The sequence below is a fragment of the Leptodactylus fuscus genome, chromosome 3 (assembly GCF_031893055.1).
Source record: "Leptodactylus fuscus isolate aLepFus1 chromosome 3, aLepFus1.hap2, whole genome shotgun sequence".
Taxonomy (NCBI): Eukaryota; Metazoa; Chordata; class Amphibia; order Anura; family Leptodactylidae; genus Leptodactylus; species Leptodactylus fuscus.
In genome coordinates this window covers 244,817,764-244,834,288 of record NC_134267.1, presented here as the reverse complement: position 1 = coordinate 244,834,288, position 16,525 = coordinate 244,817,764, and the positions used below count along the sequence as shown (strand labels likewise).

The window sequence follows — 16,525 nt, the reverse complement described above, 5'->3', positions numbered from 1 at the left end:
GTTACGTGTGGGCAGGTAGTGGGAGATGAGGTCAGAGATATATGGAGGGGACAGGTGAGGATGAGGTCAGAGATATATGGAGGGGACAGGTGAGGATGAGGTCAGAGATATATGGAGGGGACAGGTTGCGGATCGCTTTGTATGTTAACTTTAGTAACTTGAATTCTATTCGCTGGGCTATAGGTAGCCAGTGGAGGGACTGGCAGAGGGGAGCAGCCGATGAAGATCGGAGGGTGAGGTGGATTAAGCGAGCAGCGCAGTTTAAGGTGGACTGGAGGGGGGCGAGGGTGTTTGCTGGGAGTCCATGGAGAAGGGTGTTACAGTTACAGTGTTAAAGTAGATCTAAGCGGGAGATTAGACAATGCTGGACGATGCATCTTGGTAGTTTCAGGGGTGAGGAAGGTAGTTTCTTGAGTTGGAGGCGGCAGGAAGTGTTGAGGGTTTGAACGTGCGATTTCAACGATAGGTCAGAGTCCAGGGTCTTAGTTCCATGATCCTGCAGTCACATACAATGGGCCCCATCACTGGTGTCTGTGGGAATCCTCCTGTATCCATGTGAGGAGCTCCTGTATGTCACACATGATGTGGCCCCTGGAGGATTTCGGGCCCCTCCTCTCTCCTGCACTACTAGATCCTCCAGCTCATCCAGTTTCCTCCTCTTCTCCTCCAGACGCTCCTTCTCCTGAATGACCCACCAAGGATGGACAAGGACAGGACTGAGATCACCAGAAGAATATTAGACTTCACCTTGGAGATCATCTATCTGCTGAGCGGAGAGGTAACTGTACTACATTTCTATCATCTATCTGCTGAGCGGAGAGGTATCTGTACTACATTTCTATCATCTCCCTGCTGAGCGGAGAGGTATCTGTACTACATTTCTATCATCTCCCTGCTGAGCGGAGAGGTATCTGTACTACATTTCTATCATCTCCCTGCTGAGTGGAGAGGTATCTGTACTACATCTCTATCATCTATCTGCTGAGCGGAGAGGTAACTGTACTACATTTCTATCATGTATCTGCTGAGCGGAGAGGTATCTGTACTACATTTCTATCATCTATCTGCTGAGCGGAGAGGTATCTGTACTACATTTCTATCATGTATCTGCTGAGCGGAGAGGTATCTGTACTACATTTCTATCATCTATCTGCTGAGCGGAGAGGTAACTGTACTACATTTCTATCATCTATCTGCTGAGCGGAGAGGTATCTGTACTACATTTCTATCATGTATCTGCTGAGCGGAGAGGTATCTGTACTACATTTCTATCATGTATCTGCTGAGCGGAGAGGTATCTGTACTACATTTCTATCATGTATCTGCTGAGCGGAGAGGTATCTGTACTACATTTCTATCATCTATCTGCTGAGCGGAGAGGTATCTGTACTACATTTCTATCATCTATCTGCTGAGCGGAGAGGTATCTGTACTACATTTCTATCATCTATCTGCTGAGCGGAGAGGTATCTGTACTACATTTCTATCATCTCCCTGCTGAGCGGAGAGGTATCTGTACTACATTTCTATCATCTATCTGCTGAGCGGAGAGGTATCTGTACTACATTTCTATCATCTATCTGCTGAGCGGAGAGGTAACTGTACTACATTTCTATCATCTATCTGCTGAGCGGAGAGGTATCTGTAGTACATTTCTATCATCTATCTGCTGAGCGGAGAGGTATCTGTACTACATTTCTATCATCTATCTGCTGAGCGGAGAGGTATCTGTACTACATTTCTATCATCTATCTGCTGAGCGGAGAGGTATCTGTACTACATTTCTATCATCTATCTGCTGAGCGGAGAGGTAACTGTACTACATTTCTATCATGTATCTGCTGAGCGGAGAGGTATCTGTACTACATTTCTATCATGTACCTGCTGAGCGGAGAGGTATCTGTACTACATTTCTATCATCTATTGTCTCTCCATACACAGGAATACTCACTAGTGAAGAAGACATCGGGGGACTGTGTGGCCCTCAGCAGCCGGGGCCCCATCACAGAGCCAGGAGGAGGAGGGAGCAGGAGCCGGGGCCCCATCACAGCCCCTCCCCCTCTCTCCCTGATACATGAGCAGAAGATTCTAGAACTCACCAAGAAGATGCTGGAGCTGCTGACTGGAGAGGTGACACTGCTGGGAATGCTGGGAAATTCTCCAGTAACAGCACTGGAGGGGGAGGGGTGATGACTGTATCATTGTGTTGTCAGGTTCCTATAAGGTGTCAGGATGTCGCTGTCTATTTCTCCATGGAGGAGTGGGAGTATTTAGAAGGAAACGAGGATCGGTACAAGGAGGTGATGATGGAGGACCCCCGGCCCCCCCGGACATCACATGGTAAGAGGAGATATATATATTATATACAGACCCCCAGCCCCCCCGGACATCACATGGTAAGAGGAGATATATATATTATATACAGACCCCCGGCCCCCCCGGACATCACATGGTAAGAGGAGATATATATATTATATACAGACCCCCAGCCCCCCCGGACATCACATGGTAAGAGGAGATATATATATTATATACAGACCCCCGGCCCCCCCGGACATCACATGGTAAGAGGAGATATATATATTATATACAGACCCCCGGCCCCCCCGGACATCACATGGTAAGAGGAGATATATATATTATATACAGACCCCCGGCCCCCCCGGACATCACATGGTAAGAGGAGATATATATATATTATATACAGACCCCCGGCCCCCCCGGACATCACATGGTAAGAGGAGATATATATATTATATACAGACCCCCGGCCCCCCCGGACATCACATGGTAAGAGGAGATATATATATATTATATACAGACCCCCGGCCCCCCCGGACATCACATGGTAAGAGCAGACATATAGATATAGAGATATATTGATGGGTATATCCAGTCCTTGAAATATTCCCTGTACCCCCAAAATCAGTTGTCTTGGTGAGTTTCCTCAGTGCAATGATGGTTTATAGAGTTTATTACAGCCAGAGGGGAAAGTTATTCTGAGAATTGGACAACTGGGCGAAGGCTTGAGGACCATGTCTACAGACAGATCTCCAGCCGCTCATGTATTCCGTCACTGTGTGTTTGTGACTCCACAGATGGATCCAGTAGGAGAAATCTCCCCGAAAGATGTCCCCTGAGTCCTCTGAATTCCCAGGACTGCCCAGAGGAGAATGCCCCAGACAGTCAGCAGGTAGGGGGCGCTATAGTCTCACCAAAATCTGACCATAAAGTGACTGGACCAGAGATATTACATTATTTCTTCCCTGTTTAGGGTGAAGATCTGATGGATATTAAGGTTGTGGTTAAAGAAGAAGCAGAAGAGGAGACGGATTCCTGGACTGATCAGCAGTGTAAGGAGCGGAGACTTTCTCCTCTAGATACTACTACTCCCATCATCTCCTCATCACATGGCAATCTATCCCATCACTGTGTGTTTCCTACAGATGGAGCCATTGCCAGAAATCAGGGAGAAGATGTGACTGATATTAAAGCGGAGGCTGAAGAAGAGAGGATGAGGGGCCATCACCTGTGTAAGAGGGAAGTGGAGGAGGGGATTCCAGGAGGTGTTACCACAGGTACGGAGTCATGAATGGAGAAGGAGAAGTCCCAGGTTTCTTCAGGTCGGTTCCCCCTTAGAGCTCCAGTCCAGTAACTCTCCGGCAGAAAGTAATTCCAGCTATTAAACTAAGAACAGAACTATAAGCCATAAAGCAGAAGTTGTAGCTTTAATACAGTTGCAGCGCGCCGCAGCAAATTAGGCCCCGCCCACTTTTATGTTGACTCCACCCATTCTCATTCAATTTTCATGTGATTCCACACAGTATAATCCTCCTACAGTCACCCGTAAATTATATCTCCCCCCCATTTTCATATACACCCTTCATCTACCTCTAGTTTCGTGTCCCCCCTCTATCTCTGTCCCCAATTTCATGCCATTCTCCCCCTTTATCTGCCCACAGTTTCATTTCCCCCCCGTCTCTGCCCCAGTGTCATGCCGTTCTCCCCCCTTCATCTGCCCCAATGTCATGCCATTCCCCCCTTCATCTGCCCCAGTGTCATGCCATCCCCCATTCATCTGCCCCAGTGTCATGCCGTTCTCCCCCTCCATCTGCCCCAGTGTCATGCCATTCTCCCCCCCTTCATCTGCCCCAGTGTCATGCCATTCCCCCCCTTCATCTGCCCCAGTGTCATGCTGTTCTCTCCCCCTTCATTTGCCCCAGTGTCATGCTGTTTTCCCCCTCTTCATCTGCCCCAGTGTCATGCTGTTCTCTCCACCCTCTATCTGTCCCAGTGCCATGCCGTTCTCCCCCTCCATCTGCCCCAGTGTCATGCTGTTCCCCCCCTTCATCTGCCCCAGTGTCATGCCGTTCTCCCCCCTCCATCTGCCCCAGTGTCATGCTGTTCTCTCCCCCTCTTCATCTGCCCCAGTGTCATGCCATTCCCCCCCTTCATCTGCCCCAGTGTCATGCCGTTCTCCCCCTCCATCTGCCCCAGTGCCATGCCGTTCTCCTCCTCCATCTGCCCCAGTGTCATGCTGTTCTCCCCCTCTATCTGCCCCAGTGCCATGCCGTTCTCCCTCCTCCATCTGCCCCAGTGTCATGCTGTTCTCTCCCCCTCCATCTGCCCCAGTGTCATGCCGTTCTCCCTCCTCCATCTGCCCCAGTGTCATGCTGTTCTCTCCCCTCCATCTGCCCCAGTGTCATGCCGTTCTCACTCACACACACTCTCACACACACTCACCATTCCTCGTTCCCCCGCAGCTCTCTCCCTCATACACATATTGTAGCCGCGATGTGATGACGTCATCACATCGCGGCTACAAATGCCGGAGCTCTGCGTTAAAGCGGGAGCTGAGCTGTGACAGCTCCTGCTTTAAACGCCTATGTATTTAGCTCATCGGCGTCCTACCGCCAATGTGCCAAATACATAGGCGTTTAAAGCAGGAGCTGTCAGCTCCTGCTTTAACGCTGAGCTCAGTTGGAATCGGGACATGCCGACCAGGACCATTTTGTTAGGTCCTGGCCGCGCCTAAGCGCAGGGCCCCGGGCGGTTGCCCGGCTCGCCCGGCCCTGGATCCGCCCCTGATTTATGCCTTCGGGGCTGCGCCAGTCTGGATCAAGTGAAGGAAATTGTTAAGTTAATCTTCTCTCCTGGTCTAGGAGGTTTCTCCAAGTGTAATATAGATCTTATATTAATGGGGAATACTGTAGTCGGAGATCAAGAAGGTGACCTCAGACAGTCAGAGCCAAACTAGTGAGCAACAAAATTAGTTGGCAACTGTATCAAAAAGGAGTGGTCTTATAAAGGCTTCTTCAGCTGCTGATAGGTCAGAGCATGGAAGTATACAGCCAAAAAGCTGGAATCCAAGGACCTTTGTCACTTATTCAAAAAAAAAAGGGCTAAGCAGTGTTAAATAGGTGTGAGCTGGAGGGGTTGTCCGGGCAAGGCTCCAGGGGTATTCATGAAACACTTAAGTTACGGAGAGGGAGGATGCGGCTGCCCTATGGACTGGACCCGGCACATTAGCAGCAGAAGGACAGCAAAATGGAGAACCCCGGTAACTACGGCACGGTCCTTGTTAGGAGTTATAGTACCACGATGATTGTAGACGGCCGTCATTACACTCATCCTTAGAGTCCCTGTCATTTCAGATATTCTTCAGGTGATTATAAGAAACTCTGTAATATATCTTATTGGAGTAAAGTGCTCCTATCTGTTATCAGATCCTCTCCTGCCTGCTAACCTGCCCCATCACTGACATCTGTCTGCACAATGGAGATGGCTAGAGCTGTCTCACACATCAGATTACGCTAGGTTCACAGTAGGGCAGCTTCTCCATTTGTCAGGGCTTTCGGGGGACCCGAACAATGGCAATGGCAGAGACCACTAACACCGCAGTTACACACAGAGCCTGGAGAACCACATTGACTGTAATGGGGTCTGTCGGGGCTCCATTGTTTTTATAACGAAACCGTCTGTGCAGGACTTTTTCTTCCGACGATATTCAGCAGACTCTGACGGCGTAGGTGTGAACCTACGGGGTCTACGGGGAGGGGTTGGGGAGGAGGAGGAGCCCAGAAAGCAAAAAGCAAGCAGAGAGGAGCAGGCTGCTACAGGAAACAGGTGTTCTCTGTTATTACACTTTTCACAAGGTTTTGGCAGGATTGAGCAGTATAGATGTGAATAACGCTCTGATGTGAGAGAGATCTTAGATCTGCTCTAGGATGTCGTCTTCTCTCTCCTTTCTCTGCTCCCTTCTCCATAGTGTTCTATTAATTCTATCAGTAGAGACGAAAATCTCAGTGAGCTGAGCAGTGTAGCGGGGGTCTGAGGAGCGGATAGGAGCACTTTCCTCTAGATCAGGGGTACTCTACTTCTTTTAGTATCAATACACTGAATGCGGGCGGCCATCAGCTGAAGGTCCGAGCTGCACAACAGCTGAACACATCCAGTATCTTTGGAATATAACATGCGTTTGACTATAAGACGTACAACGGGTTTATACAAGAACAACTAACTCATATTAATTTAACCTTCCCTGGTTGTCAAAGGGAGTAGCGGGATAGATGGCACCAAGTAGTGAAGGGGCACGAACGTGTCATTATACCGTGGGGGAGGCACCAACATTCAGAAAATTTTTAATGTCAAAAATTCTGCCAGAAAATCAAAAGTTGCTTAAAAGTTTAGTTACAGTTTAAGTGACACAAATAAAGGTCTCCATTGACCTATGACGAAATCAGTAACTAGAGATGAAACAGCCCGGTAAGATAGGGATCGCCCAAGTCCTACCTCTCCTATTGGCTGAGTGAATACACAAGTGCTGCTTCCTTTAGTATCTAACACTAAAAAATATTCAACATTAAAAAATATTAATAGGAATGTTATAAATTTCTCTACTTTCTGTTTTCTAAAAAAATTAAAATCGTAATATCCGTTTTTTACAGAATATCTCAGTGCGATCTCTGAGGGAAACTTCATGTTATCAGATGAAGATATGATGGAGCGCTCCTCAAGAGAAAACCTCATTACCTCTAATGTACATCCAGGACGTCACAGTACAGATCCATCATATAATCCCCCAAATCATGAGGAACCTTCTGACCCATCACAGATTGTGACCATAAGTATGGCTCAGAAAGGGGGGAAAAACTATCAGTGCGAGGAATGTGGGAAATGGTTTGCATACCAGTCAAGACTTGATTTACACAGAAGAATTCACACAGGAGAGAAGCCGTATTCATGTCAAAAATGTGGGAAATGTTTTACAGATAAAGCAAATCTTGTAGGACATGAAAAAATTCACAAAGGAGAGAAGCCTTATTCATGTTTAGAATGTGGGAAATGTTTTCTGAAAAAAGAACATTTTGTTGTACATCAGAGAATTCACACAGGGGAGAAACCATATTCATGTCCAGAATGCGGGAAATGTTTTAGGGATACATCAGGTTATAATCAACATCAAAGAATACACACAGGAGAGAAGCCATATTCATGTTCTATATGTGGGAAATGTTTCACAAATAAAGCCAATCTTCATGATCATCAACGAATTCACACAGGAGAGAAGCCACATTCTTGTTCGGAATGTGGGAAATGTTTTATGAGTAAAGTCCGTCTTGTTAGACATCAAGGAACTCACACAGGAGAGAAGCCATATTCTTGTTCAGAATGTGGGAAAGGTTTTACGACTAAAGCCAATCTTCATGATCATCAACGAATTCACACAGGAGAGAAGCCGTATTCATGTCCAGAATGTGGAAAAGGTTTTACGAACAAATCATCTTTAGGTAGACATCAGAGAAATCACACAGGAGAGAGACCATATTCATGTCCAGAATGTGGGAAAAGTTTTATGACAAAACAGAATGTTGTTGTTCATCAGAGAATTCACACAGGAGAGAAGCCGTATTCATGTTCACAATGTGGAAAATGCTTTATGGAAAAATCCCATTTTATTGTACACCAGAGAGTTCACACAGGAGAGAAGCCGTTTTCATGTTCAGAATGTGGGAAATCTTATATAGACAAATCATCTCTTGTTAGACATAAGAAAACTCACACAGGAGAGAAGCCGTGTTCAAGTGCAGAATGAACTAAATAATCACCAATGTATTTACACACGGGAGAAACCATTTTGATATTCTAGGGTATGTGGATAGGAGAGATCTATTTCTTGTTGGAAGTTGGGAAATTACAATTTTTATAACCTTTCATGTTCTTTTTGCTTGGATTTGCCAAATCACAAAATTTTGTTCCTGCGAGGTCAATGTGACTTGGATCCATGGTGGAACAAGTTTGTGGATCTATGGAAGCAGAGAAGAGCCTCGTTCACTACCAAAACCATGAAGCTGAATTTTTGTCATGAAACCACACTGATCACGAACGAAGAAAGTCCTTTGTGAAATGTATACTCTAGGACATGTGGACAGATCAATGTCTTCATCTACAAGCATGGACAAAATTTTTGGTCCCCTCGTTGAGTGAAAGAAAACCCCACAACGGTCACGGAAATAACTAGAATCTGGCCAAAGTAAGAAATAAAAATTCTATGAAAATGAACAAATGAAAGTCAGACTTTGCTTTTTGCATGACACAGCCTGGACAGAACTGACGGTTCCCTTAAAGGGATTGTATCGTTAGAATCTATTCTTTTAGTACTACCGCATGCCTGAAACAGGCTCTTGGAGCCGAAACGTCGCCGCACAAGGCAACAAACCTCCTTTACTTTTTTTTACCACCTGCTTTTTTGGAGTTAACCCTAAAATAACATTATTTTACCACTTACCCAGAATCCATAAAGATCAAGAAAACCCACCCGGCCGTTAGGAGAGTTATGGACATCCTATTGAGGGACCATGTCGTGCCCAAACAGCAATTTTCTTGCATTAGGGATCCATTTCATACTTACACACAATACATTGATGTTTGAAAATGTTCTATAGTTACAAAAATGTGGGACCACTATGGGTACCCACTTTGCACCAAGTTTTGCCAATTTATATATGGGCGAGTTTGAAAGACTCCACATATTGGTGATCGGTACAATTGTTTTCTTCTGGCGATACGTTGATGATTTAATCTTTATTTGGAAAGGCTATGGAGTGGACCTTAGACAATTATCCACTAAATAATAATGATTGGGGCCTTTCCTTTATGATGTTTACACCCGTTACAAAGCTCAACTTCCTTGACTTTTGTTAGTCATGAAGGTGAGACCATGAACCAAGTGGATAGTAACAACCTATCAAACTATACAAGTCGTCACTACAAAAAATGGAGAACCAACCTGCCGTTTAGTCGGGACAAAAGGATGAAACGCAACAGTTCTAGAAATGAAGATTTCAAGACACGCAGGAAGATTTTACAAGCAAGTTGTCTGGAGGGGAACGGAATGACCCGAATGCAGTTGTGAACTGGGTCTTATAATGAGTCCCTCACCCCCGTTATAACATCACCTTACATACGTCTCTGAACAGTAGAGGAAGTTACGGGTGACCCATTGTAAATGTCACAGGACTATTCCACACAAATAACTTCTTTTACTAGTAACGTCACGAAAAAGAGAACCATGAACACGGTGTTTGTGCTACGTAGAGAATATTTGACTGGTTTTGGTGTAATATGATGTTTTATACAATTAGACTTGTTACTGACTATAGGTGATTTACCAACAATTGCTTTTTGTGTATTTTTACTCTGTGAACTTTTTGATCCCGGGCCTGTGTGTGTATATATTTCAGCCGTGGGGTTAGTAGTCTCATTTAGTTAGTTTGGGTTGATGAGGGAGCTGTAGCTCTGAAACACGTTACCAATTCTCATCTGATTTTGCTACAATTAAAGAACATTCAAATTTTCTTTTTGGCTTTCGCATCCATTATTGCTTTTTGGACATCGTCACATTTATTGCCACAACATTGGGAGGAAGCGTAGACATATATGGTATATCCTTTTGAATGTACTCTTTTCTTAGGTTTTTGGCTGGGCCTTCCCTAGGTGGGGCAGGGATTTTCCCATTTCTTTCTCTCATCAGTTTGCTTGCTGTCTTTTCTTCTCACTTCCTGTATTCTTCAACAAGCTTTGGGGGCGTTGACTGTCTGATAGACAGGACATTATGAGGTGACATTGCCTTTACAATGAAATATTATTTATTATGATTGCTGTAAAACTAATATTAACCACTTCAGTATCGGGCCAATTTGTGGTCCAGGTCCAGGTTTATTTTGTATGTGCGGTTTTGAGGGCTGTAACATTTTTCCCGTATGTCTCAGTCAACTAATTTTTGCTTTTTTTGGGGGGGGACACATAGGGCTTTATTTTTATGTTATCTTTATTTTCGAATGTGTTTTAATTTTTTTTTTTTATATCTGGGAAAATATAAACAAAATAGGAGGGAAATTGTGTCTGGTTTTCTTTTTTTTTTTAATTTAATAACACAAAGTGTCACTGAAAAACTTTATAATATACTTTTTCCTCTCCGTTACAGTAATTTTTATTTTGTATGGTGTCGTCGGGGGTGGGGCTATAACCTTTAATAACGGCGTTTTATTAGCGTATTTATTTATTTTTTATTATTATTTTATTTACATTTTTTTAAAACTTTTTTTATTATATTTTTATTTTATTTTTTTTACAGATTGTGTCCCCATAAGGTGATAAGAGACCTTTGGGGACATCTGATCACTTATTTTTTGTACTTGAGGCTGATTTCGCCTATAACTGGGGCTGGTACATTTAGCCTCAGTTGCAGGAGGAATACAGCCATATACAGCTTACTGAGCTGATGTGAGTCCTGTAGGACCCAGCAGCTTTTGCAAGACTCTGCTCCTGGCGGATCACATGTCCGCCGGGTCAGAGGGCAGCTGAATTATGGCTGCGTCCATAGCCGTGTATACAGCGCTCATTGAGTGCTGTATACACAGCGATTGAGAAGGCAGAGGAGGTAATAAATCTGCCCTGTCTTCTCTCTGGGAGCTCCAGCTGAAGTTACAGCCGGCTCCTAGTGAAAGCAGCTACACTGTCTCCGTGCAGCTGCTGTGTTCTGATGGACGTACAGGTACGTCCTGTCAGAACAAGGCAACCACTTCCCGGACGTATATAGTCTATGGGCGGTCCGGAAGTGGCTAATGTAGATCAAATAATGTGCACAGTAAATGTCTATTACATTACACAGGTTTGCAGAGGAGAAAAACGTACACATTGCAAGGACCGAGAATGGGATTGCTTCAATCTCAACACTTGCACTGAGCATGTCCACCACCTGCCACATCAGTAAAATGTAATTAGCTGACCTAATAGCTCACACCTTGGTGTTCTGGTGGCTTTGTCAATTTGATTTGATTGATCTTGGGCGGTAGCCCTTCTTCAAGAATGCCTTCATGAGGCCAGCTAGATTTTTTGTTCATATCTCCAGAAGCAGAACATATGTGGCTGTATCTCATTGTCTGTAGGCAGTTGGATTTTTACATATGTTTTGGATGAGAAGTGTCTCATCTGGGGTATGTTGAGTGGTCAATCGGCTTCCCGTACAGAAATGTCTCAAGTTTGTTGTTAGTTTGTCCAGTTATTTCAGCAGCTGAAAGTCAGGTTAATAAAGGGATGACACGGATTGAAATGTGTAACATTCTTGCCCATTTGGACTTCGGCGCCATCCTCCAGCCATATTCTATGGCGCAGGAGGCGTGTCCAGCTATGATCCCTTGCGTTAGGTTCTTATTGTACTGTCTGAACACTGTCCTATTCCCTCACCTCTGTAATTGATTTTCCACCACACCCATCTCTTACACCTTTGTCTCCCTCTTACACCTTTAATCTCAGCCTTACCTGTGTGATTGACATCTTCCCTTCCATTCAAGTCTACGGCAAGTTATTTCTTCCCGTATATTGTTTTCCCATCCTCACCTTAGTGCTTGCTACTTGCTTTCTGTGTGTGCTGGCTCTACATTATAACTGTTTGTATTTATATTTCTGACCATTGGCTTTTTTTGTGACTAGTCTCTTGGATTCTGACTAGGCACCTCGCTGCTTGATTGGTTCCGACCCCTTGTCTAGCTGACCTCCTGTTTGATGTTGTTTGTCTTGTCTGTGTTATCACTTTTATCATAGGAAGGGACTGTCGCCCAGTCGTCCTTTACCACTTAGGGTTGGTGAAGCAAATAAGCCTGGACTCAGGACGGGTTCAGTTTAGGACTCGCTGTCCTATCGTTCCCTTCATTCCAGGGTCCACCAGCAGCTACTGGGGAAATGCTCCTCTAGAAATTCCCTAAGAAAGTGCTCAGGGAATGTTTTCAGCGGTTGTTCAAACCCGAACAGATGATTAGGAAATCATCGATGAAACAATAGTAGGCCCGAGGCCTGGTGACACAGATGGACGGGAAGTCACTCTCAAGCTTGGCCATGAAGAGATTTCCATACTGTAGTGCCATGTTACTCCCTATTGCTGTAACTATATGCTGGAACCAAAGGAAAAGACATTCTGGCCGAGGAAGAATTTAGTGAGTTGGCTTTTCCAAATGGTTTTTGAAAAAGAAAAAAAATATATCCTGTGATGGGACATGTAAAAAAATGTGAAATCAAAAATGTATTTTTTTTTGGTTCATCCAAAGTGAATCGCTATTTGTTTAGTTTCCGGACTACTATGTGATATCAGAAGACATGACAAAGATATACAGCGCCTTGGGAAAGTATTCGGCCCCTTGAACTTTTCAACCTTTTGCCACATTTCAGGCTTCAAACATAAAGATAGCAAATTTAAATTTTTGGGGAAGAATCAACAACAAGTGGGACACAATTGTGAAGTGGAACGAAATTTATTACACCACGTCTACTGCATTACCCATGTCCAGATACACCACGTCTACTGCATTACCCATGTCCAGGTACACCACATCTACTGCATTACCCATGCCCAGGTACACCACGTCCACTGCATCACCCATGTCCAGGTACACCACGTCTACTGCACTACCCATATCCAGGTACACCACGTCTACTGCACTACCCATGCCCAGGTACACCACGTCCACTGCATCACCCATGTCCAGGTACACCACGTCTACTGCATTACCCATGTCCAGATACACCACGTCTACTGCACTACCCATATCCAGGTACACCACGTCTACTGCACTACCCATGCCCAGGTACACCACGTCTACTGCATTACCCATGTCCAGATACACCACGTCTACTGCACTACCCATGCCCAGATACACCACGTCTACTGCATTACCCATGTCCAGATACACCACGTCTACTGCATTACCCATGTCCAGATACACCACGTCTACTGCACTACCCATATCCAGGTACACCACGTCTACTGCACTACCCATGCCCAGGTACACCACGTCTACTGCATTACCCATGTCCAGATACACCACGTCTACTGCACTACCCATATCCAGGTACACCACGTCCACTGCACTACCCATATCCAGGTACACCACGTCCACTGCATCACCCATGTCCAGGTACACCACGTCTACTGCATTACCCATGTCCAGATACACCACGTCTACTGCATCACCCATGTCCAGATACACCACGTCCACTGCATTACCCATGTCCAGGTACACCACGTCCACTGCATTACCCATGTCCAGGTACACCACGTCCACTGCATTACCCATGTCCAGATACACCACGTCCACTGCATTACCCATGTCCAGATACACCACGTCCACTGCATTACCCATGTCCAGGTACACCACGTCTACTGCATTACCCATGTCCAGGTACACCACGTCTACTGCATTACCCATGTCCAGGTACACCACGTCTACTGCATTACCCATGTCCAGGTACACCACGTCTACTGCATTACCCATGTCCAGATACACCACGTCCACTGCATTACCCATGTCCAGGTACACCACGTCCACTGCATTACCCATGTCCAGATACACCACGTCCACTGCATTACCCATGTCCAGGTACACCACGTCCACTGCATTACCCATGTCCAGATACACCACGTCTACTGCATTACCTATGTCCAGTCTTGAACTGACCTCCTCATAGAAGCTGATCAGATTAGTCTGACAGGACCGATTCCTCATAAACCCATGCTGATTTGGTGTTATAAGATTATTTACATTGAGATACTCCAGGATAGCATCTCTTAGAAAGCCCTCAAATATCTTTCCCACCACAGAAGTTAAACTTACTGGCCTATAGTTTCCAGGTTCCCTTTTACACCCCTTTTTGAAAATTGGCACCACATTTGCTATTCGCCAATCCTGTGGAACAGACCCAGTCATTACTGAATCCTTAAATATTAGATACAAGGGTCTATCTATGACCATATATAATTCCCTCAGAACTCGGGGGTGTATTCCATCTGGACCGAGCGATTTCTCTATTTTAGTGTTTTGCAGGCGGCGCTGCACTTCTTCCTGGGTTAAGCAGGTGACATGTAATTGAGAGATAACATTCCCCCTAATCATGTCGCTGCCAATGGATTTTCTTGTGTAAACACTGTAGAGAAGAAGGCATTTAATACTTGTGCTTTTTCCTCATCCTCCTCCACCATTACTCCCAGATTACATTGTCAGTTTTTATTCTCTTATTATTTATGTAATTGAAGAATAATTTTGGATTACTTTTACTTTCCTTGGCAATGTTTCTCTCAGCCTCAGTCTTCGCCTCCTTTATTTGTCTTTTGCACAGGTTATGTTTCTCCTTAAAATATTTAATGCTGTGTCGCTATTCTCTTGTTTTAGTCCTATAAATGCTTCCTTTTATCCCTCATTGCATTCTGTACTGTTTTAGTTAGCCATATTGGTTTTCTATGATTTCTGGCCCACTTATTCCCATAGGGTATGTGTTTTCTAGTGCTCTTATTTAGTATATTTTTGAAGATGTCCCATTTAGTTTGTGTTCCCGTCACGTTGAGGAAATTGTCTCAGTTTATGCTGCTAAGCTCCTCTCAGCTGGTGACCATCGGCCTTCCTGAAGTTTAGTGTTTTTGTACCCCCTCTAATGAACGTCTTCTTAATGTGTACAAGAAAACTTATTATGTTCTGGTCACTATTACCCAGATGTCCCCCGACCTCCCCTTGTGACATTGTGTCAGGTTCATTTGTTACAATTAGGTCTAGTCGTGCCTCGCCTCTTGTTGGGTCCTGCACTAGTTGTGATCGGTAATTGTCTTTTACCACTGACAAGATTTTGCTCATAGATTTTTCTTTATGTTTTGGATCATTGTCTTGTTGGAAGATAAATCCCCGTCCCAGATCTTTTGCAGACTCCACCAGGTTTTCTTCCAGAATGCTCCTGGATTTGGCTCCATCTTCCCATCAATTTTAACCATCTTCCCTGTCCCTGCTGAAGAAAAGCCCAAACCCTGATGCCGCCCCCACCATGTGTGACAGTGGGGATCAGGGGGTGTCCAGGGGGATGGGCTCTGCTGCTTTTATGACAAACCTCTCGTTTTGCATTGCGCCATACAGTAGGATTTTGGTTCCCTCTGAGCAGAGCCCCTTCTCCCACATGTTTGGGGTCTCCCCGGGAGCTTGTGGTAAACTTTACACCAGACTCTTTATGGATATCTGTGAGTAATGGCTTCTTCTTGCCGCTCTTCCATAAAGGGCAGCTCTGTGCAGTGTACAGGGACTGATTGTGGTCCTATGGACAGACTCTCCCTGCACCTCAGCTGTAGATCTCTGCAGGTCCTCCAGAGTGATCCTGGGCCTCTTGGCTCCATCTCTGATCAGTCTTCTCCTTGTTTAGAGGGACGGCCGGGTCTTGGTAGATTTGCAGTGGTCTGATCCTCCTTCCATTACAATAGGATTGCTTGCACAGGCTCCTTGGGAAATCTTTTTGCATCCAAATCCGGCTTTAACCTTCTCCACAACAATATCTGGGAGCTGCCTGGTGTGTTCCTTGGTCTTCATGATGCTCTCTGCGCTTTATACAGAGCCCTGAGCCTATCACAGAGCAGGTGCATTATACGGAGACTTGTTACACCGGGGGATTCTATGTCTCATCATCAGTCACTTAGGACAACACTGGATCATTCAGAGATCGGAACTGACCGGAACCGAGTGAAAGGAAAGGGACGAATAATATTGCACGCCTGTTTTCAGTTTTTTATTTGTTAAGAAAGTTTAAAATATCCAATAAATTTCCTTCCACTACACAATTGTGTCCCACTTGTTGCTGATTCTTCCCCAAAAAAATTTAATTTGCTATCTTTATGTTTGAAGCCTGAAATGTGGCAAAAGGTTGAAAAGTTCAAGGGGGCAAATACTTTCACAATGCGCTGCAAAAGGAGAAAACTACAAATCCCAGCAATATCCTGATACTCTGCGTTCACACGTAATCCAACTGTCCCACCTCCACTGGTCACATGATAGCGGTGACATCATCACAGGTCCTTCATCCTTCTCCTCTCCTGAGCTCCGCCCCCATGTACTGGTCACATGATAGCGGTGACATCATCACAGGTCCTTCAGCTCTTGCAGCTCCTGCTCGGTGGTCAGTGCTGTTGTCTTGCTCTCTCTGTTATCAGCCATTACTCCAG

The 16,525-nt window shown here is 45.0% G+C and overlaps 1 protein-coding gene across 2 annotated transcripts in view; it reads left to right on the top strand.

Annotated features, from left to right (window-relative positions):
• The first annotated feature begins 676 nt into the window (after positions 1-676).
• Positions 677-16,525, top strand: part of LOC142198389 (uncharacterized) — a 332,778-nt gene continuing 316,929 nt past the window's right edge. The window contains exons 1-2 of one of the 2 annotated variants that reach the window (XM_075269415.1): positions 677-778; positions 1,942-2,130. In XM_075269415.1, coding sequence (XP_075125516.1) covers positions 701-778; positions 1,942-2,130 — 267 coding nt within the window. In that variant the 5' untranslated portion in view covers positions 677-700. Of the gene's footprint in view, positions 779-1,941; positions 2,131-6,996; positions 8,079-14,874; positions 14,880-16,525 lie in introns of those variants that run through there. The other variant, XM_075269416.1, reaches the window with a different exon arrangement.